At 37.7% G+C, this 22,875-nt stretch overlaps 1 protein-coding gene across 8 annotated transcripts in view; it reads left to right on the top strand.

Annotated features, from left to right (window-relative positions):
* Positions 1–22,875, top strand: part of ncor2 (nuclear receptor corepressor 2) — a 168,177-nt gene that overhangs the window by 90,666 nt on the left and 54,636 nt on the right. For 4 of the 8 annotated variants that reach the window (XM_067413411.1, XM_067413407.1, XM_067413412.1 and 1 more), the window contains exons 6-16: positions 109–222; positions 4,464–4,520; positions 5,491–5,543; positions 6,650–6,716; positions 7,023–7,195; positions 7,320–7,410; positions 7,802–7,816; positions 8,206–8,384; positions 10,695–10,749; positions 10,896–10,994; positions 19,014–19,141. In XM_067413411.1, coding sequence (XP_067269512.1) covers positions 109–222; positions 4,464–4,520; positions 5,491–5,543; positions 6,650–6,716; positions 7,023–7,195; positions 7,320–7,410; positions 7,802–7,816; positions 8,206–8,384; positions 10,695–10,749; positions 10,896–10,994; positions 19,014–19,141 — 1,031 coding nt within the window. The remainder of the gene's footprint in view (positions 1–108; positions 223–4,463; positions 4,521–5,490; positions 5,544–6,649; positions 6,717–7,022; positions 7,196–7,319; positions 7,411–7,801; positions 7,817–8,205; positions 8,385–10,694; positions 10,750–10,895; positions 10,995–19,013; positions 19,142–22,875) is intronic. The other 4 variants (XM_067413414.1, XM_067413410.1, XM_067413413.1 and 1 more) reach the window with 1 other exon arrangement.

The following is a 22,875-nucleotide window of genomic DNA, read 5'->3' as shown; positions in this document are numbered from 1 at the left end:
TATAGGCATCGGTGCATCTTTAGTTATTTTATTTTTTAAGATTTGTCACTGTTGATTTGGCAGTCAGGGTTGTTGGGAAGGTCTTTCATGCTCTCTTTTTTCTTTTAGCAACAACTGGAGGAAGAGGCTGCAAAACCCCAGGAGCCAGAGCGCACCATCTCACCTCCACCCAGTGAAGCCAAACATCGCAGCCTTGTCCAGATCATCTATGATGAAAACAGGGTGAGAACAAAAACACAGTATATATATTCTTACATTAGACAAGTATACACACACATTAAACAAATGAATATTGGTGTTCAGAGAAAATCATCTCTGATCAGAATCAAGTCAACAGGTAAGTCGGATAAGTAACTGAACAGGTAAGTCAACAAAAAGACAGATCTTAATCTGTTAAATGTGTAATGAGGTGCTGCAATCGATTGCCGGTGAACTCAGTCCTTATGACTATCTACCACCATATGACTCGCAGACACACTCAGTCCATTATGCTGAATCACACTTTGCTGTAAAAGGCATAGTATATACTTGTGTATATATTATATTATGTATTATATTTGTATAAAGACAGTACAGTAGCAGAATTGGTAGCCTTGTTATTATACATTTGTGTGTTGTTGCGACAGAGGCACTACTCTTAAGCTTGCATATTCTATACTATGGATTGTATGTATATTGGGATGCAGCTGTGGAGAGTCGCACAGTATACTGCATACACAGCATTGATGAGTCTGTGGTGCTAGTGGTCCCTCTAGTGGGGAGACATTAAAGGATTAAAGCAGAGTCTCAAACTAGGGTAGCTTATATACAATATCAAATATTTATTTGCATTTTGTTTTTTTGAGAAATTGACTCAAAGTACTTTATACAGCAGAAATGTTTAGGAATGGAGTTTTGGCTGTGATAATCTGTAAACATCTGTTAAAAAACACCCTTAAAAAGTTATCCAGGATTTGGGTCATCTGAGAGTCCACTGTGTATATAGCACATTTTATTTGTTAGTCTGGTGGTTGTTTTTTATTTCATTAATATTTTTCTGGTTGTTACATCTTTTCTGCAACTCAAACCACCCTCTGAGGTTCGAGTGATCGGAGAATGCGCCGTGGAGGTCATTTTTAGCACAAAATTTCAGCATACCCTGCTGAAAGTTTCATTTAACTCCATCATAATTGTATCTGCCCTTTACTGTTCTCTGCCACAAGTGTATCCAGGTCTGTACTTTCGTTTCCTCTGTCAGGTGGTTCTGGCTTCTGTCCTGCTGTGATCTTTTAATCACACCCTCTATCTCTTAATCCATTAAGGTCTCTCATGCTGCGATACCGCAGAAGAGCGCTCACTTCTTCCTGCTCTCTTCCAGGAAGCACTCGATGCTCTGTGAAATCCATGGGATAGAATACAGAAGCTAGTTTTGTGTGCCAGTATCACACCGATTCACAGTGGGAGAGGAAATTGTGTGTGCCATTTTCTACAGTACCTGTTTGTTGTTTTCCTTTGAAGTTCATTTATAATGTTAGACAAGATTCCAGCAATAAAAGAGGTTTTGTATCCTTTCTCTCTTGGAAATAAGAGATCATTTGGCTGCAGTATCTTTAATACACCTCTATGTAAATAACCTCTATTATGATTGTCTAACCTATGCCCATTGGGTAGAAAGACATTTGATAAAGTAAAATAAAAATATATAATATGTAGTTATATATTCATAATTATATTTAATAATAATAATAATAATAATAATAATAATAATAATAATAATAATAATAATAATAATATATTTTCTTTATAATGCACTTTTCATTCCGAAGAATCTCAAAGTGCAACAAAGGGAAAAAATAACAAAAAAATGAATAACAAGTAAAAATATAGAATACTACAAACAATCAACCAACACAGAAAACTGAACACAGAAAACAGAGCCGATGGTGAACAGAACAGTGCCGATGGTGAACAGAAAACAGTTATTTTATTATGTAGTTATTTTATGTAGTTTTATTATGTTTGTGACTAGTCACAAACATAATAAAATAAAATCTAAATCTAATAGTACAGTAACATGATTTGTGGGTGGAGAAGCGGCGAACAGACAACGCCAGCGTCCTCTCCCCCACGTTGCCTAGCCAATTTAACTAATTTAGTTTAATATTTTACAAAATATTATTAATTCACATTTAATTTTAATATAATTCTTAAACCTGCTATTTAAATCTTTACCTACATAATAAAATACTTTGAATTAGTATTTGTATAAATTAAAGTATAAATGAAATTTAATCAGATTTGATAATATATATATGTAACTATGGTTTACTTTATATTAGGGCTGTCAATTGATTCAAAATGTATTCTAATTAATTTCATACTCTGTGATTAATTAATCTAAATACATTTTACATATTTTTGGTGTGAAAGTATTTTAAATATTTAAATTCAACTCAATGACATTATCAGCATTAGTGACATTAAAGTTCAAAAACTCTATTATTTTCATTGTTCAAATTCACAATCAACAATATGACCTAGTATGCTGAGGAAATAAATTAAAAGTGCTTTAGGAAGATGTATGTATGTAGATACAGTTGCATGCATGGTATGTATGTACGTGTGTATGTATGTGTTTTTTCACTGTACATACATACAAGGAAACTGGTCTGCAGGACATTGCAATCCATTTAGCAAGGGAAGTGCTCAGTCGGTCACATACAGATTTGCTAAGTTTGCGTTTTAGTAGGTGCGTTTACATGGAGCACTGTAAGTGGTTTAAAAGTCCAATCCAAGTGAAAATGTTTCATATAAACACCTAAATCAGAATAAAACTGCCCAAACTGAAACTGTAATCAGTTTGAGAAGGGTGGAATGGGATAAACCTTTCCATTAACTGATCAAACAAAATATTCCACCATGTAAATTACCTGATCTGTTTACTGTGTACGTCCATCTGTGACATGATCATAGACCGTAATATACGCATAGACACAACACATACGGCTTAATAGTAATATTAGTAATATATAGTAATAATATTACTATGTATTATAGTAAAATAAAATATAGTACACCGTGCTAGCACCAGGCGATAATGTTGAGAAGAGAGGAAAGTTTACTTTTTATTTCGTAACAAGACATGAAGATAATTTTGGCATAATGACACAGACATAGCCCAGCTTCATCTCATCTTGACAGCATTTGTCCCAGGCAGTTTTTACTTACAGTGGGGTTTGAAGATGACGTTGACTGCTAGAGTTATCATCACAGGATGTTCGGTCGTACCTCCAGATTAACGTTAACTCCTGGATGCTTTGCATTTGGTACACTTCCATCAAGCCGGGTTTTCTTCTATAATGAAATGTTCTAATCAATGATCCAGGCAGTGCGTTCTCATCTGCTTCCTTCATTTTACAGTTGAACGGTGGGGAGGGTCAGGGTCAAAGTTCAATACGGAATGGATTAATCTGCAGGTTTTTAACATGTTATTTTTTCTCCGATTAATTAATCAAAAGGAATGATATTTTGACAACCATACGGTCAAATTTTATCACTATTTTACTTTGTCACTATTTTAATATAGTATTATTATTAGTTAGTAAAAAAAAAAAGAATTGTCTGCTATTTAAATCGTTCGTAACTGTTCATAATGGTTCAAACCTTCTTAACATGATTTATTTAAAAAAAAAAAATCAGAATAATCAGTTATAAGTGCAGCATCTGTTTTCATTCCTTGTTATCATATAAAATATGCAGTTTGTATGTCAGGGCAGCTGAAGTTGCTGTATTCTGAATAGATATTATGTAAATGTGAGCAGGCATCATTGTATATGCTCATTGTTGACGTTGTAATACATTTTTATTTTTTGTTTTTACGATTCTTTCCATGTTTAGGTGTGCCTGGTATAGTGAAAGTGCAAGAATTATTTATATAAATCTAGCATTTAAATATTTATCCAATCTCAGTAATGGAATAAAATCACCCCATAATTTTTGGAGAGTGTATTTAGTACCCGTGTGTGACTATTCTTAAAGTCGAGAGAGAAAGATAATGTAATATTAGCGATTTTATTTTGTATGTTTTTGTGAAAGAGACACACAACACAAGCCACACAAAACTGCTGGCAATCTGCTGCTTTTGTCACCATATCTCTATTAGGTCTCCATAATTTTTTCACTTTTTCTTTCTGTATTTGAGTAGGTCAGCACAGAATGTAATAGATTCTTCTGTCTTTATTGCATATAATTGGATTACCTTCCCAGCCACCCCCCCCCCCCCCCCCCCTTCGCTTCCGCTTTCAAAAAAAGAGAGGGGAGAGAGGAAGATGGCAGAGGGCAACGAGTGTCTTCTGTTGAGAGCTCTATTAATAGTACATCCCTTATACACTTGCTTGTTTATGTATGTGCGCTAGAGAGAGTGTAAGGTGTGTTGCTGTGGTGATGTGCTGCTGACATGTGTGCCTTGTGTCTTTTTTGAACAGAAAAAGGCAGAGGAGGCTCACCGGATCCTGGAGGGACTCGGACCCCGAGTAGAGCTGGTGAGTTCACATTTATCTCCTTATTTCAGTTTTTCACATATCATCACTCTTTTTCCATCAATCTTATCTATTAAATATAAAAAATATATTGGTATATAGCACTATCAGCTCACCTCATGTACACCTCATGCACACTGTAGTTTTCAAGAGAGATGGGCTCAGGTGTCACATTAGCTAGTTATGTCACGTCAGAGTTGACATTGACACGGTCTGTTTGAACATACATCAAAACCATGTTCATAATGTTTTCATAATGTTACATCCCAATTTTTCAATGTTTATCAGGATTTTCTAAAATGAATGAGCGGATTTCTCTAATTATTGAAAAATATATATTTTGTTAATTTTTTGTAACCTTCTCATTTGAGGTGTATGAAAACTGACTGCTGTAACATGACCTCCACTGTGATATATGAACTCTCAGCCTGAGAGTCTCTCTTTGTGTGTGTGTGTGTGTGTGTTTGTGTGTGTGTGTGTGTGTGTGTGTGTGTGTGTGTGTGTGTGTGTGTGTGTGTGTGTGTGTGTGTGTGTGTGACTACATACACCGCTGCCTGTTTACAACATGGCTGTTGACCTCGTGCAGAAGTGTTTGGCGCAACGCCACTCAGCTTCCATTACTTTAGAAACCCGACCGGAAGTGACCACCAATGTCTTGATGATCGAGATGATAAACAGGGTATTACCCCATTTCATAAAATTTTCTGGACTTCTGTGACTGCAACAGTTTTCCTCACAGAAAAATCCTTCCCTTGACATCTCAAACGAGTGTTTGATGATGAACTATGATACTAGTGGAAGATTTTAAATGTGGTGTTGGAGAGGACAGTCTTCTTTTTGTTTCTGGGTTTGGCTGAAAAATGGGACAGTAGAAAATGAGAAGTTCTCCCAGAGCTGGGCTGCCTTGATGTGACCGCGGTGTGTGTTTGTATGTGAAACTGAACTCTACTGCTTTCATCTGTCTCCCCTACAGCCTTTGTACAACCAGCCGTCTGATACCAAACAGTACCATGAGAACATCAAGATGTGAGTATGCCTCTCTCTCTCTGTCTCTCTTTCTTTCTTTCAAAACTTAAACACTCACAACTGTTTCCACTTAGAGATAAAGAAATATGCAGAGTAACCAATTACAATCATGCTTATTTGCCAATTATTGAAGTGTTTAGAATGATTGAGGGATGAAACTGAGAACTCGCATTGTAGGCACACAAACGTAGAGCCCAATTAATATTCTAATATTGTAGTTGTGTGATGTTCATTAATTTAGTCCTTTATTTGCAGAATGGATTTGGTCTTTTAAGTTTTGCTTCTGAGCCCTGTGCATCATGCAGCTGAAGACCATTTTGTGTTGCATAGAGAAGTAAAAAAAAAAAAAAACGCATTTATTGTGGCTAACAAATCCCCTACTTCCAATTTATCTGTGATCCTTCTGTAATATTTTGGCTTATTTGGCCTCATAAAATTCAGACAGGCAAATATGTGCTTGAAAAAGAGAGAGAATACATATTTGAGTTCTGTGATCACACATAATTGAAGATTTGTTCTCAGGAGTCCTTTATCGTACAGCAGCTAATCCTCCAGCCATCTGCTGCGTAATGCAGTGCCACCTCTCCATCCACACTATTAATTTCACTCGCACAAGTATGTGCATTAACCAACCATTTAAAGAGATCTAAGCACACCAGTAGTACATGTCAAATGCACATGTCATTCTGAGAGATATCTGAAACTAGGTGCACACACCCTCATGTAGGTGTCATTATTGCAGGATAAGAGTAGATTAATGGTCATGACTTCTGCCGTGTGAGAGGTTGGCGGCTAGGAATAAATTGGTAATATACGGTAATATATAGTTATTTTAAATTTTAAAGTTTGGGATGGGTTGGGATGATTTTTTTTTGTGTGTGATGTCTTTGAAAGTCTCTTATGCTCACCAAGGCTAAATTTGTTGGCTCTGTAATGCAGTTAAACACTAATATTGTGAAATATTGTTACTAATAACTTAGAATTAGGGTTCCTTTCTATCACATAAAGCTGACTGATATGTAAACGTGGGGTTTAAAGAGACACATTACAGCTGAAGTTTAGAAGTGGCATTTTTATGTTTAATATTTAAATTTTCCATTTTACAGAAATCAGGCAATGAGGAAGAAGCTCATTCTGTATTTCAAAAGAAGAAATCATGCTCGGAAGCAGTGGGTAAGTGATAGCACTCAAACGCACACATACACACACATACACACATAAAGCATTGCTGGAGCTCCCTATACCTGGAAATTGGGCATATTTGTTTATTCCTTACCAGGGCAACCAGCATAGCTATCCATAGAGGTGGTTCAAGTGATCATATCATTGTTTTTGAAGGATGGAGTGGTTAAAACTGCTTTAGAACTGTTAGCTGTCAGTAATCAGTTTCATTCTAATGTTTCCTCTCTTGATGACTCTACTGCAGTTTACTCTGCCTACACTTTGATTTTCATCCTTTACATTGACTGGTGTGCTCAGGAACAAAAATTCTGTCAGCGCTATGACCAGCTAATGGAAGCCTGGGAGAAGAAAGTTGAACGCATCGAGAATAACCCACGCCGCAGAGCCAAAGAGAGCAAAGTGCGGGAGTACTATGAAAAGCAGTTTCCTGAGATCCGCAAACAGAGAGAGATGCAGGAGCGCATGCAGAAGTGAGTGGCCATATTCCGTCTTGAACTTTGTAGACTTTTGCTTGGTCATATTTTTTTTTTGTGGTTTCATATGCTTTATCTGATAGAAATGTGTTAACGTCTGTATTTGTGCGTTTCTCTACAGTAGAGTTGCTCAGCGAGGTGGCGGTCTGGCCTCAGCAGCCCGCAGCGAACATGAGGTTTCTGAGATCATCGATGGCATTTCAGAACAAGAGGTAGGAGTGCAACTTTGATAAACACTTAGTGTTTGCTTCACTGCTTTTCTGTGTCAAATATACAGCACCACAGCTGAAGAATACATTTTACCATAGTTGTGAGCTTGCAGTCTGAATTTAACGAGATAAAACAATCTGTATAGTGAATAAGTTTTGATTTTTTTTTTGTCATTTTTGTATATAAAAAAAATAACAACCAAAATCTATTAATATATTAATCAATAAATAACATTTTATACCATTCAAAAGTTTAATCAGAAAAAAAAAAAAAAAAAAAAAAAAACTTTTATTTACCAAAATCGCAATTAATTGATCAAAAATGAAAGTAAAGTCATTATAATGTTACAAAAGATTTCTATTTCAAATAAATGCTGTTCTTTTGAACTTTCAGGAATCCTCAGCCTTGGTGAGCATAAGAGACTTCTTTCAAAAACATTAAAAAATCTTACCAACCCCAAACTTTTGAACGGTAGTGTATGTATATTTCTTAAACAGTATTGCATACACTCAGGGGCTGCAAACGATTCTATAGGAAATGCTGTTACACATAACAGATAAACATACTCTTGAAAATAAAATGTTTGTGTGCCTGTCTGAAAAGTGCACAAATATCAAAGTGACTTTACAACTCAAGGTCTCTTGCACAACCCAGGAGGGTTTTGTGGCTGATACACTTCCTAAACTCAGACACAGATTCAGTGTCCACATATTTGCTGAATGTTTCTGACATTGCTTGTGAAATGACGGTTCTCTTTACATATTTATTTTTGTTTGCTTTTCTTTCTTTTGCTGCAGAACTCAGAGAAGCAGATGCGTCAGTTAGCCGTCATTCCTCCCATGTTGTTTGATGCCGAACAGCAGAGGATAAAGTTCATCAATATGAATGGGCTGATGGACGATCCCATGAAGGTCTACAAAGATAGACAGGTCATGAACATGTGGAGTGAACAGGAGAAGGACACTTTTCGTGAGAAGTACGTTCTGTGCAGAGTTATGAAATCTGTACTAAGATGTATCAGCATGTGGTATCAGCAAGAGCTTCAAGAGCTCAGCAGTTTTTGTGCATGTTTTCTTGATATTAGTGGTGCAGCCCTAGGTGAAAAGTGAATAACTAAAATCTACAGCTCTGTGCTGATGCTGAAGTAAGCATGACTGCTTGAGCAGACTTCTCCAGAAACTAGGGGTGTAGTGGTTCAGATTGCTCACGGTTCGGTTTGTATCACGGTTTTAAGTTCACGGTTTCGGTACAGTTCGGTATTTTCTTTGTTCAGGGGAAAAAAAGGACTACTGTCAAATAAAAATAAAGAAAATAATAATAATAATTTGTTACATTTATATAGCGCTTTTCTAGGCACTCAAAGCGCTTTACATAGAAGGGGGAATTTCCTCAACCACCACCAATGTGCAGCACCCACCTGGATGATGCGACGGCAGCCATATTGCGCCAGAACGCTCACCGCTCAACAGCTTATGGTGGAGAGGAGACTGAGTGATGAAGCCAATTTAGGATATGGGGATGATTATTATGAGGCCATGATGGAAAGGGGCAATGGGAAAAATTTGGCCAGGATGCCAGGGATGCCATGTGTCCCCATCACTATACTGGGGTTTTAGGCCCCACACAGACCACAGGGTCAGCGCCCCTTGCTGGCCTCACTAACACCTCTACCAGCAGCTACCTGGTTTTCCCAGTTGGTCTCCCATCAAGGTACTGACCAGGCTCAGCCCTGCTTAGCTTCAGTGGGAAACCAGTCTTGGGCTACAGGGTGATATGGCTGCTGGGAAATAAAAACAAATAATTTAAATACAAGCAGCAACACAAATAAATACAATCGAGCAAAGATACTAATAAAATTAACAGTGCTTTTCAGGTTTATCAGGTAGGTCTAACATTAGTTTTCAGGTACAGAAATAATATTGTATATTTGACTGTATGAATTTAATATTAATCCTTATTAAATTTACAAAAGCTATTCAACAATGTTTGCAAAGAGAAGACCATTTTGCCCACGGTTTCTTTTTATTATCGGTTTCTTGTAATGTATCACTGAGGAGCCAGTACGCGTATCCATCGACAAAAACACGCATTAGTAGAACTGTTTGTTTTATACGTTATTTTCAAGTTACAAACCATATTATAGATGTGTCATCAGATTTGAGATGAACTGTGGTGCAAGTGCGCTTTTTTTGTATTTGATTTTTTATAGAGACCCGTTTCAGCTCTACCAAAAGACCAACCAAAAATATGATGCACCTGAAATAAACATACAATAGTTTTAGAGTGATCATAATCTGGCCTTAATATAAAAAGCTTAAAATCACTGTAACAGTGTCCCATATGAACAGTATGACAGAAATCTGTTAAGTCAAAGTGGCAAATTTGCATAACCAACTTAAACCATTTGCCAAATCTACATGGAGAAGTATTTTGGCCAGAAATCTCTGATCATGCAGATTCTTATTGAAAATTTGCTGAACAATGGTAAATGGCAGTTCTTCTGCTTTTTAAAAATTAAATACATAACTTATAGTTCAAGTTTGACTTAACATTGTCGGAATGTGATGAAATAGAAATTTTTGCAGATAAATTTTGATTACAAAAAATGTTTTCAAATTTTGGCTGCCAAAAATGACCGGCCGGAAATATATACTGCCCCACCCCCTCAGTGTTCAGTGCTCAGATTTCACTGTCTCTTTAGCCATTAAATCTGCATGATATTCCGCTCTATGCACGCATACTCCTTTCAGTTTCTCACGGCCCATGCAAAATGCAAAAAATAAAATAAAAAATAAAATAGGTCGCACTTTAGATTAGGGTATACATTCACTATTAACTAGGAGTTTCCCCAATAAACTCCTAATTAGCTGCTTATTGGTTTTTGGGTATGGAGTACGGTTAAGGCAAGTAATATGCTTGCAAATAAGCAACTAGTTACTACTGAATATGTTTACCTAATCTAAAGTCGTACTTAAAAACTTCAGTCCATTACTATTAATCTGCACCAAATTTGATTTTAATGTGGCAATGGAGGGACTCTGTAAAACACTGGGTTATGATGCAAAGGTCAGCAGCAGAAGGAAGTGAGAGAGATCTTGCCATAGTCTAGTTCTTAAGCATGACTTTTACAGAGTGAATGAGGAACCTTACCAGACTAATCAACCTTGTGTCATTCCACTCTAAAGAAACCGCCTTCACGAAATTCATTGAAATAATAAATGGTTAAATATAGCATTTGTAGGTTGTGTTTGCTCTGTATCACAGCTCTTCCTCTCCCTTACTGCAGGTTTATCCAGCACCCAAAAAACTTTGGCCTGATAGCCTCCTTTCTGGAGAGAAAGGTACACCTGCATCTTTATTAATACCGTCCTCTTCATCTCATTGTTTGCACTGCAGACTGTGTGCACCGCATGAATGTGATCAGAGAGTATGAGCAGAACGAGTAAGATTTGAAGTGTTGTGTGTGTGTGTGTGTGTCCGCCCACAGACAGTAGCTGAGTGTGTTCTGTTCTACTATCTGACTAAGAAGAATGAGAACTACAAGAACATTGTTCGCAGGAACTACCGTCGCCGAGGCAGGAGCCAGGTGAGCATGAGACTACGTCTCCAATCCTGCCTTTTGACAATTTAATGCATCAAAGTTTTTAAAGAAACAAACCACCAATGCTAGCATTTGTTATTGAGGTTGATTGTCATCTGAGAAATTATTATTTTATGTATCGCAAACAGGTTTATTATTGTGTAATGTTACAACTTTGACATCAATGTTATTTGCTTAAGGTGCCGACATTTTGGGTGACATCATATACCAAAATCTTTGCAAAATCAACAAGAGTGTTCAAAGTAAAATTCTCACATCAAGTGGTATCCTATTGCACTTTCCAATTGGAAGTTATGACTTTCCATATTTAATGGAGTGCAGAATAAGCACTGAAAACCATGAGGATGTTGTCAGTGGCATTATGCTATATTAAATAATATAAACATTGTTTGTTTACTTGTGGTTTTGTCCACTCATTTACAGCATTTACCTCATGATTATAGCATTTATAGTGGCGGTGTGAATTCGGCTTGTCTTCTTAATGAGTGTGTGTTATTAAAAAAATAAATAGGCATGATTCTAATGTGTATCACAGCGCACACTTCAAAGTGAGCTCAAACCATATGAAATAATTATCTGGCTGCCCTGTTGGAGTACGCCGTGATTCTCTCCTGATCTAAAACATGCTCATTAGTTTCTGTACGTGTGTGTGAAAGAGATCACGCACAGAGAGTCATGGCACTGTTGCGTCGTGAATGTTTGTACTTTGAGAGAGAGAGAGAGAGAGAGAGAGAGAGAGAGAGAGAGAGAGAGAGAGAGAGAGAGAGAGAGAGAGAGACTTGTTAGAAAGAGAGCCCTGTGTGTGTGTTGCCTGCAATAATAGCAGGCTCAATAAAAGCTGATAGAATAATGAGCCCACAACCCAAACACATTTGTTTTACTGGTCTTCTGCTGCCGGAGCAGTTCTGCTCAGGTCATTAAATATCGCCTGATCTTAATGGGCTCACATTAAAACGCTCTCAGCCAGTGCCACAAACACAGAAAGCGAGGGATACAGTGGGATGAGCCTGATGGGTGAGAGAAAGCATGAACAAAAGAGAGACAGGAAAACAGAAAGCAAGTTACAGTATGGCTGAGTGCATCTGTATATGTGTGTTTAACTGTGCATGAATAACTGTGCATGAGTGTGTGTGCATGCAGCACAGTAATGAGGGATGTGGGTAGCTGACGTGACGCCTAATTGTACTGAAAAAGCCCATTCAGTTTTATCTCTTATATTCTTATATATATATATATATATATATATATATATATATATATATATATATATATATATATATATATATATATATATATATATATATATATATATATATACTCTTATATTGCTAAAAAAAACTTTAATGTAGTGTGATTATACTCAGGTGAATTATGGAAATGCATCAACTGTTCAGATGTTTGGTGTCAGTATGTTTTTCTTTTAAATAAATTCATACTTTTATTCAGCAAAGGCCAGATTAAATTAATTAAAAGTGTTTTCAACATTGATAATAACAAATGTTTATTGGGCCCCAAATAATTTACATAAATTACATTTTAAATTACATTTTAAAATACATTAAAATAGAAACCAGTTATTTTAAATTGTAATAATATTACACAATATTAGAAAACCTGCAATTATATCTATTGATTATATACATATTAAAAACATAAGCTAGTCTAGATATGAAATAGTCACCAGTTATTGAGTCTTGACATTTTTAAATGGGTAATCTCATGAAGTGTGTGAAAATTGCTGCTAATCAGGACCCCAACAGGAAGTAAATAAGACTTGAAATGTCCTGTGGTGTGAGATGCTACACTCTTACTAAAACTACTTCTAAGCTGTTTCTCAAATTGCGTTATTATTGTTCATGCAGTTTTCATTACTTCATTATTAATTGAGTCTACATGCAATACATTTGTGTAAAAATTAATTTGTCACACCGCAGGACCATTGAAATAAAGTAATGAAATATTCAAAACTAGTGAAAAACACAAAACATCTCTTATGCAAAGACATGCATGTTAAAACAAAATCATCTTGGGAAAAACACATTTACGTCTATTTGTCAGCTACCTGTGTGTGCGTAAGGTTATTTGAGGGATTCTTGCACTCTTTCATTCATTGATCTCTCTATTCTCGGTCCCCTCCCCCATCTGTCATCCGTTTTTCCCTTACGTACTAGCCGTAGTGGAGCATATTCTCTTCCCTGACAAAAATAGATGGTTTATGGTGCCTCATAACTCAAATTGGAATTCTTATGTGAAGGAAAACCCAGATACGTAGAAGTGAGACCTGGGTGATAGGAGCACTACTTCTTCACTGTTTTTTTCCTCACTGTGCTTCTAAAGAATGTCCTGGTTCTAGACAGTTTTTTGGGCATGGACCGGTTTTGTTTTTTGAGATTAAGCTACATTGTGCTTTTCTTTTTTTGTGATCAACATTTTTATTGTTTTCCAAGGGGGGGGGGGGGGGGGGGGGGGTTACAGACATATCCAAAATCACAAGACAGCACAAAATCACAGAAACATGTTTGGCAGATGGTTCTTAACAATGATTGCCTAGATGTTGGCCCTGGTCCAAGAGATTATCTTAGATGAAAAAGAGTTCCAAGCTTGTACAGTCTCTGGTCGCGCCTTATTAAGTCGCGCAGTTGTATGTTCAAGGTTGACAATGTTGACAAGACTATGGATCCAGAACGATTTCATACACATATCCGGAAAGAACCAGTTTTTCAAAATTGTTTTCTTAGCAGAGGTAAACCCGGAAAATACCATTCTGAGCTGAGTTTGCTTTAGATTTATACTCGAACTGTCATTAAGGAGACAGAGTCCAGGATTGGGAACATAAAAGATGTCAAGTATATCCGCTAAAACTGAATTTACATGCAACCAGAACTTAGAGACAACTGGACACTCCCAAAACATGTGTAAGAACGTTCCAGGTGAAGCAGTGTTACATATATGACAGTTGAAAGTAGGTTGTAGTTTCATCTGGAATCTCTTATAAGGTGTGATGTAGGCCCTGTGTATGGTTTTGAAATGAATTAGTTGGTGAGCTAGGTTCTTAGAAGTCATGCTTAAATTGCACCATATTCTCTCCCAATCTAGGTTTATATTTAGACTTCCCAACTCCCTATTCCAAATGGATTCAATTGGTAGAACCTTAGCGCTATGCCGAATCAGTGTACTATATATTAAGGAGACAGAAGGTCTACCCAGTAGTGGTTTGATCCATTGTAGCATGGGATGTTCAGGGAGGGGAGAGTTCCATGGAACTCCATATGTTTTTAAAGCTGATCTTAGCTGAAAGTAAACAAAATAAGAGGACACAGGAAGGGAAAAGCGTGTCCTTAAATCTTGAAAGGAGCAAAGACCTTTAGCATCATATATATCACCCAATGTATTCACCCCAAGGGATGACCAAGATGGTTGATTGAATGGTTTGTTGCCACATAATAGCTTTGGATTATGCCATAGTGGTGTGTTCTGACAGACTTTGGGTGGACCGCCCATCCACCGTTCTACTTTCTTCCACACTTGAATAGAGTTGGCAATGATGGGACCAAAATTTTTTTTCATTGTTTTGTTAGCTACACTGGAGAATAGAATGTCTTGCAGCTTGTGTGGAAAAATCTTAGCAGATTCAATCAATCGCCATGCAGTGGTAGACTGTAGGTCCACCCAAGTGTTGAGTGCTCTGATCTGAAATGACCAGTAGTAAAGCTCAACGTTTGGTACTGCCAGACCACCCAGCAATTTGGGTCGTTGCAGTGTATTTAGACGAACCCTGGGCCGTCTACCATCCCAGATAAAACTGGAAATCATGGAGTGAATGTCTTTAAAGTAATCTGGAGGGGGGCAGAGTGGTAACATAAAGAAGAGGAAGTTGAGACGGGGCAATATGTTCATTTTAGCTGTATTAATTCTACCTTGAAGAGATGTTTTTAGATTCCTCCATCTATGGATGTCTGATTTTATTTTGCTTAACATTGTGTTGAAGTTGTCTCTATTAATTTTATGTATATTTTTATAAATCGTAATGCCCAAATATGTAAAAGAGTTTTTGGACTGAATAAAGGCAGGGATAGGAACATTTGTGTGCACATCATTTAAAGGCATAAGTGCAGATTTCGTCCAATTAATTTTGTAGCCTGACAGGCTGCTAAAATTATCAAATTCCTTAATAATTGGGTGAATGGAGGTGTCAAAATGATCTAAGAACAGAATTATATCATCCGCATACAGAGATATAATATGATTATGATGACCAATTTCCATAGGGGAAGCCGTAGATTGCCTAATGGCTTGTGCTAGGGGTTCCAGAGACAGACAGAACAAAAGTGGCGAGAGCGGGCATCCCTGTCTTGTACCACGCTGCAAAGTAAAAGAAGAGGAGATTATGTCACCTGTTAGAACACTTGCTAAAGGTGAGTGGTAAAGTGCCTTAATCATTGCTATAAAATTATGTCTGAAACCGAAACGCTGCAGAACAGCCCACATATATTTCCACTCTATCCTATCGAAGGCTTTCTCTGCGTCGAGTGAAAATACGGCACAGGGATTGGGGTGTGTCTCTGCAACCTCTATGATGTGTAGCAGCCTTCTCATGTTATCAGATGCATAACGTCCCTTGATAAATCCTGTTTGATCCTCATTGACTAGAGATTGAATAACTTTTTCCAGGCGTATAGCGAGAGCTTTAGCATATATCTTAAGATCACTTGTAAGTAGAGATATTGGTCTAAAACTAGAGCACTCCAAAGGATCTTTCCCCTTTTTCAAGAGTAAGGTGATGAGTGCTGTTTTTTGGTCTCTATGGAAAGTCCCACTATTAATAGCAAAATTAAATGAATCTAGCATTAGTGTGCCCACCATGTCCCATAGTTCTAAATAAAGCTCTGGAGGAGGCCATCCAAGCCAGGTGACTTGCCTCTATTGAGACATTTTGCAGCTCTATGTAATTCATCCAACTCCAATGTAGCTTCCAGATCATCTTGGTCAGTTTGCTTAAGGCGAGGAAGCTCTAGTTTGTCAAGAAAATGTTTACAGGTAGCAACATCAGAGATTTCTGATTTGTATAAATTTTCATAAAATGTTGAGAATATATTATTAATAACCTGAGGATTGGTGGTAATTTTGCCCTCGGGTGTATTTATTGCTGAAATGTGAGCTTTTGTTTCGCATTCTTTAAGCATAAGAGCCAGTAGGTGACTAGGCCTCTCTGCTTCAGAATAGTACTTTTGTCTGGTTCTATGCCAGATAAATTCCGCCTTTGATATGGCAAATGTATTGTATTCATCTTTTAAAGAGGCCAGCAGTTTAGATCGATCATCTGAAAAGCTATGTTTTTGTAAGTTCTCTAATGATTCTATTTTGTTTTCGAGATTTTTGATCTGGAAATCTTTTGTTTTAGCTAAATTTGAGGAGAATGAAATACAAAAACCACGAATAAAACACTTTGTGGCCTCCCATAAAGTTTGTGGATTAGAGCAATCCTTTGTGTTAGTATCTAAAAAATCCTTTAATTGTATTTTTAGTGAACTAAGAAATTTAGAGTTAGTTAGTAAGGATGTATTTAAACGCCACCTAGGGGCCTTTGTCTTAATGTTGGGCAAGTCAATGTTGCATATAAGTGCAGAGTGATCCGATAATAGAATTGGTAAGATGTTAATGGATGTATGTCCTGCAATAAGGGTTGGGCTAAGAAAAATATAATCTATTCGGGAAAATGTTTTATGCCTGTTAGAGAAGAAAGTGTAATCTCTAGCAGTAGTATTCTGTATACGCCAGATATCCACAAGATTTAAGTCTTTGAGAAGCGACTTCAATAAGGTAGATGAAGAGTTGCCTATTACATCTGAATTAGATTTATCAAGAGACGGATTAAGGACTGCATTGAAATCACCTCCAACCACTAAAGAAAAGTCATTTTGTTCTAACAATATTTTACCAATGTAAGAAAAAAAATCTTTGTCAGGCTCGTTTGGGCAGTATATGGATGTGAAAGATAACTTGTGATTAAATATACAAATACAGGCAAAAGCAAGTCTTCCATTCTCATCATTTCCAGTAATATTTACACTACATGCTAATTTTCGGTTAAGAAGAATGCATACTCCCTTGGTCTTATTTAGGGCGCACGATGATGCAATTAATCTGTAATATTTATTTTGAAATCGTGCCACATCGCATTGTTTTAAGTGTGTTTCTTGGATCAGGGCGATGTCCACTTTTTTACGATGTATATACTCAAGAACACGGGTGCGTTTGATAGCGGAGTTTAGGCCATTTACATTGAGTGATAATATATTCAATGACTGTGTCGACATATACCGCTAAGATCTGTTTTAAAATATAAACATGCTAGTATAAGATGTAAGAGAAGCATGTAGACATCCTGCCAATTACCGTACAGATGTCCCAAAACTGTTGTTTTATCAAAAAATAGGAATATGTCTGTAAAGGGGAGGGAGTGGGAAAAACTATATACAAAAACTAACACAGACCGCACAGGCAAAAAACCGTAGGTCTGTAAAAACATAAACATAGCCAGATACGTGACCAAACCACCCCAATGCATGGCAACAGAATCAGATAAACCCACACAATCTTAAGACATAAAGTGAATACATTCTTCACCTCTCAAACTGGGCAAATGAGACTAATTTAGCGTACTTGTTTTTAGATCGTATCTTGTAGTAAGGACCCGGAGTTTAACCGTTGCAACATAACTTGTTAGGTTGTCTAAGATTATTCCGCCATGTCCACTAAATTGCCTTTGCTGGCGTAAGGAGGATCCCCGTGGTTGTTTTCTTCGGTCGGGTTTGAGGCTGCGTCCGAAGCACCACTGTCTCGACGTACAGGTGTATAGGTGGACCTCCGCGGAAGAGAGTTGATAAAATCTTCGGCGGCCTGGGGGGAGTCGAACATCTTCCTTTCGCCTTTATACTGCAGTTTTATCCGCGCAGGGTAAATGAGAAATGGCTCCAGGCCCATGCTCTTGGCCTTCTTCATGGTAGAACTGAAGCTCTTTCTCTTTGCTGTTGTCGCTGGACTATAATCAGGGAAGAACAGGATAGTGCCGGCTGTTGGCGCCGAAGAATGAGCGAGAGGCGTGGGCAGGTGAGCGGATGATGCGCGCGCTCCATTAGCGGCGTACTTCACTGGATAAACTTGACGTGCTCCGTTCAGGATAGCCGTTCTGTCTTGCCAACGCAGTAATCTGAAGATGAGGGTGCGCGGCTTGTTGGAGTTAGTCTCTCCTCCATCATACACACGATGTGCCCGTTCAATGTCAATGTCTCGGCCCACCAATGAGGGTATCCACTTGGGAAGGTTATCTTTCAGGTAGCCGATTGCATCCGAACCTTCCACTGCTTCTGGTAAGCCCACCAACCTTACATTATTTCTTCGTCCCCTGTCCTCCAGGTCTGTCAGTTTTGTAGTGAGCTGGTCTAGCTGTGACTTTAATTCGGTAACCGATCGCCTGTCTTCGCGCGCGGCTGTTTGAACAGAATCCAGTCGGTCTTGAGTCCGTTTAGTAGATTTGGCTACCTTCTCAAGTTCACTGCTGATCTCCTTCACAGTTTCATTAGTCTTTTGGATTTCCGTTCGCAAGTCACGTAGTGCTGGGACAAGAATGGAATCCATAGCTTCCCTGACAGCGGAGATTACGGCCATATCTAAACCGCGTTGTTGTTCTTGGAGGGCTAGCTTTATGCCATTAGCAATAGCTGCATCGAGTTCTTCCTTGGAGATGGCAGAATCCTTGAATTTTTTCTTTAAAGGCGACTGTTCATTTTCCCTTTTCCGTGTTTCTTTGTTTGGGGGAGAATTCATGATGAGATAGATGTCGAAGTATTCGAGGTATGTTAAAGGATTATCGAAAAAATAAGATTATGCGAGCAGAGCCGAAAACTATGCTGGCATCGCCGTCGAAGGGTCACGTGATCTCCCATTGTGCTTTTCTTTCTTTCTTTTTTGAATTGGCTGTTTTTTGATTGTCTTTGCTAACAGAATAACCAACAGACACAGCAACAGGTGAACCGCAACAACCAGGAGGAGAAAGAAGAAAAAGAGAAAGAGAAGGAGGTAGACCGTGAGGAGGAAAAAGCAGAGGGAGATGAAAAAGAGGATGGCATTAAGTGAGTATCTCTTTACTCTCTCTCTCTCTCTCTCTCTCTCTCATCTCATATCAGTCCGTCAGTTTTTGTTTTTGTTTGTTTGTTTGTTTTTCTTGCATTTTCTCTCTTTAAATCCTTTGAACCTGTGGCCTTACAGCTTGTTTTTCCTCTGTGATTCAGCTTAAAAAGAGAAGGCACAGTTACGTAACCGGCAGGTGGAAAAAGCATTCTGCTGACTTGCCACTCAACACTGGTGCTAAAGTCCTCTGATTCAGAGCTCTTTTGAGGCGGTTGCGTGTCACAGGCTCTAGGTTAGAACTTTGGTCTTGATACCAACATTTCAATACCCTTTTACACAAGTAGGGATGCCACAATTCTCAATATAATATTGAACCGTCTCGATTTTGCATTAAATTAGTTATTTCTATTTCTCTCCGTTTTAAATATTTTTCTCAGTTTATTTTGGCTCTGTTTGAATGTGCCTGTGAGTCTACACGCTGATATGAACAAATATCCAATCATATATACTAAAGTTAGGGGCAGTTTAGCCGCGTTTTAAAGCCTTGCAGGGTATATTTAATTTGCCTTTTACATACGCTGAACGCACCTGTCAAACACGTGATTACTGGACATAGTTCTTTATTGCACTAATACTGTCAAATACACACAAGGTTAACATATATAAACACAGTCGGTGTAAAGTGAAAGTTAAATCGTGTGTGTCTGTATATGAGATGCAAGCAGGTCTTAGCGGCGCAGCCTAGTGATTGTGAACACTTGTCCTCAAAGAGACAGTTCACCTCTAAAATTATGTAAATAGAACAACAAAAGACAAAGAAAATCACTCACTTCTCTTAAATAAAGTAATAATACAGTTTTAATCAATGCATATTGTATATTGCAAACTATGTAGTTTTAATTTTAACCTACATTTATTCCTTAAATTTCATACCTAAATGCTACTGTATAGCTCTGAGCTGCCACTGTAAATCTTTATATATATATATATATATATATATATATTTTTTTTTTTATATATATATATATTATATTATACAATACACTAGGAATGTGTACAAGGTTTTTTAAGTAAAGTTAAGTTTAAGTAAGGTTTTTCAAGTCTTTTTAAGGTGCCCTAGAATTATTTGAAACAATATGTTAAATTGTTCTCTGATAATCTACATAGAGGGTAAGTGGCTTATTTAAGGGCAAAAATTGTCCAGAAACAGTTTTACAGGTCCATTTACAACCCTATAAATTGTCCCTAGGATGTAATGCTCTGTTTTTGCCTTATTTGGAAGGGTCATGAATATTAATGTTGAGCTCTGCTCTGATTGGCTTATTTCAGCAGCTCACAACAATTAAGCTGTTCAGCTCATGAGTCCTGACCTTCCTGACAGACCACAGACAGACTAAATAATAATAATAATAATAATAATACATTTTATTTATAATGCACTTTATATGACACACTTTTAGCAAAACATCTCAAATGGAGACTGAGATATTGCAGCTTACTTGTTTATTGGTGTTTTTAGATAATCCGCGCACAAGAAAGAGCTTACGTTCGTGCGGTTGCCAGATTTCAGTAATTAAATCTCCCAAACAGAGTTTTTCTGTGAAAAAAACCCGTATGATATCCAGTGTTATACCTAAACCAATCCAAGTCCAATCTGGCAACCATATGCACGCGAGCTCTGTCGCGCGCCAGTGAACTGAAAACACCAATAAACAAGTAAGCTGCATTTTATCAATCTCCATTTGAGATGTTCTGCTTAAAGTGTGTCATTCAACCTACATTTTAGACTTGATGGGAAGTGCAGTTGTGTACGCGTGGTTTGTGTAGACAGTAAGCGGACTGGTTTTGCACGGCAGGCTAAGTTAGTGTTTACATAGAAAGACACGGAATAGTAGCGCATTTGAATGAAGAAGCGTGCTTATTTAGTTCAACATATTTCCCCCCTCTTTGTGTATTGTTGTTTGGAGTGCTTTTACAATACACAAACATAAAGTTACACATATAGTGGCCAGCTAAACAAATGTACACGCACTACACATCGCATGCTCCATTGATCAATTAACTATACGTGATCATGTTTGGGCTACTTGATAGGCATAGGCAAAAACACAGACATTTGAAGCAGTCTAACTCACCGCCCGCGGTACTAACGTTGGGACCTTTATCGTTGGGACTGCTCCATCCTTCAGCATTAGGCGATCTGAAAATCCGGCGTCGAGCTGGGCCTTGTTTATGAAACGGATTTCGTCGGCACCGAAATGCAGCGAACAGATATAAACATTCGCGCAACTCAGTTGCTGATCCGGAAAAGCAAATTCCAACCACTGTTGCCTTAACGCGGGGTTTTTGGGGAATCTGTGCAGGACTGTCTTGGTCTGGCAACCAAAAACGCACTTTTTTGGTGACATTGTTATGTGCACATCATCTCTGCAGCAGCCTACGAGCCAGCGCTTTGATGGGCGTAGCCTGTTATTTTCGCTCTCTCCCTCTCTCTCTCTCACGCGCTTCCGGTAGAATTGTCCGTAAGGCCCATACAAGGAAATTCCGCCCCCATTAACGTCAAAGGGGACGCATGATCTCAAAAAACTTGCCGAAACTTATGACTAACCGGAAGTAGTATTTTTGACAAAGAAATACTCCCATCAAACGTCCACCTTAACTTTTGAAACTTTGTCTATGTTTAGTATGGGAATCCAAGTCTTTAACAGTGTAAAAAGATCAGCATGCATGAAACAGCATTTCACCCCCCCTTTAAGTAAAAGAAAAAGAAAGAAAGAAAGAAAGAAAGAAAGAAAGAAAGAGTATTACTAATAACTTTCTGTTCCTGTCGCCTAAGAATAGAATAAAAAAAGAAGTAAAAAACCGAACCCAACCAAAAACCGAGGTATGTATTGAACCGTGGACTAATTGTATTGTTGCATACAACGTGTTACACAAGTAAACGTTGCTTCAAGTTTTTCAGGTAATCAATCAAATTATCATTAATAAGGAACAAAAGTTAATATATTTTATATAAAATATATGTATATAGATCTATTTTTAATTTATTGAACATTAATTAAATATAAGTGGCTTTACTTTTTCTGACATGGTACTCTTGTCATTGTTTCCACAGAACAACGGCTATTTACAGATGCAGATTCTGTATTATCCTAATTTTCTAAGCTGTTCGTTCCTGAATGCTAGTTCACTCACAGGTGCACACTATATTAAAATACTCCAGGGAAGTGCAGGTAACAGTGTATTATTCTAAACTAAACCTGTGCAGTCAGCAGTACTGTAGGGTGTGATTAGAGCACATTAGCACTGGCCCGAATACACAGCCCTCAGTATGCACACAGCACACCAGCTATACATTAAAGGAGTGCATTAAGCAGAGTCTGTGCATTTCTTTGACTTTTCCCTGATGATTCTCAACCTGCGGGCACAGCTGCTGCTCCTATATTTAGTACTGTATCTGCAAGATGGATAATGTGCAGGTAAGATAAATGAGGGTCTGCTCATCCCACAGCCACTTCCTGACACAGAAGGTGGGATGCATTTGCTAGTGAGCCAAAATTTGCATAGTGTTCATTTGTGCATATGTGTTTTTTTCCCTGTCATGTATTTTTTTCATGTATGTGTGTAATTCTATTAGGGATGCTCAGAATTTGGACTGATACCTAACCTATAACTGCTAATTGTAAATTATATATATTTACTTGCATGCCTATTTTTTATTCTTTGTTATATTTTT

This window comes from Pseudorasbora parva, chromosome 13 (genome assembly GCF_024679245.1).
Source record: "Pseudorasbora parva isolate DD20220531a chromosome 13, ASM2467924v1, whole genome shotgun sequence".
Lineage (NCBI taxonomy): Eukaryota > Metazoa > Chordata > Actinopteri > Cypriniformes > Gobionidae > Pseudorasbora > Pseudorasbora parva.
This window is presented reverse-complemented; position numbering and strand designations above follow the sequence as displayed.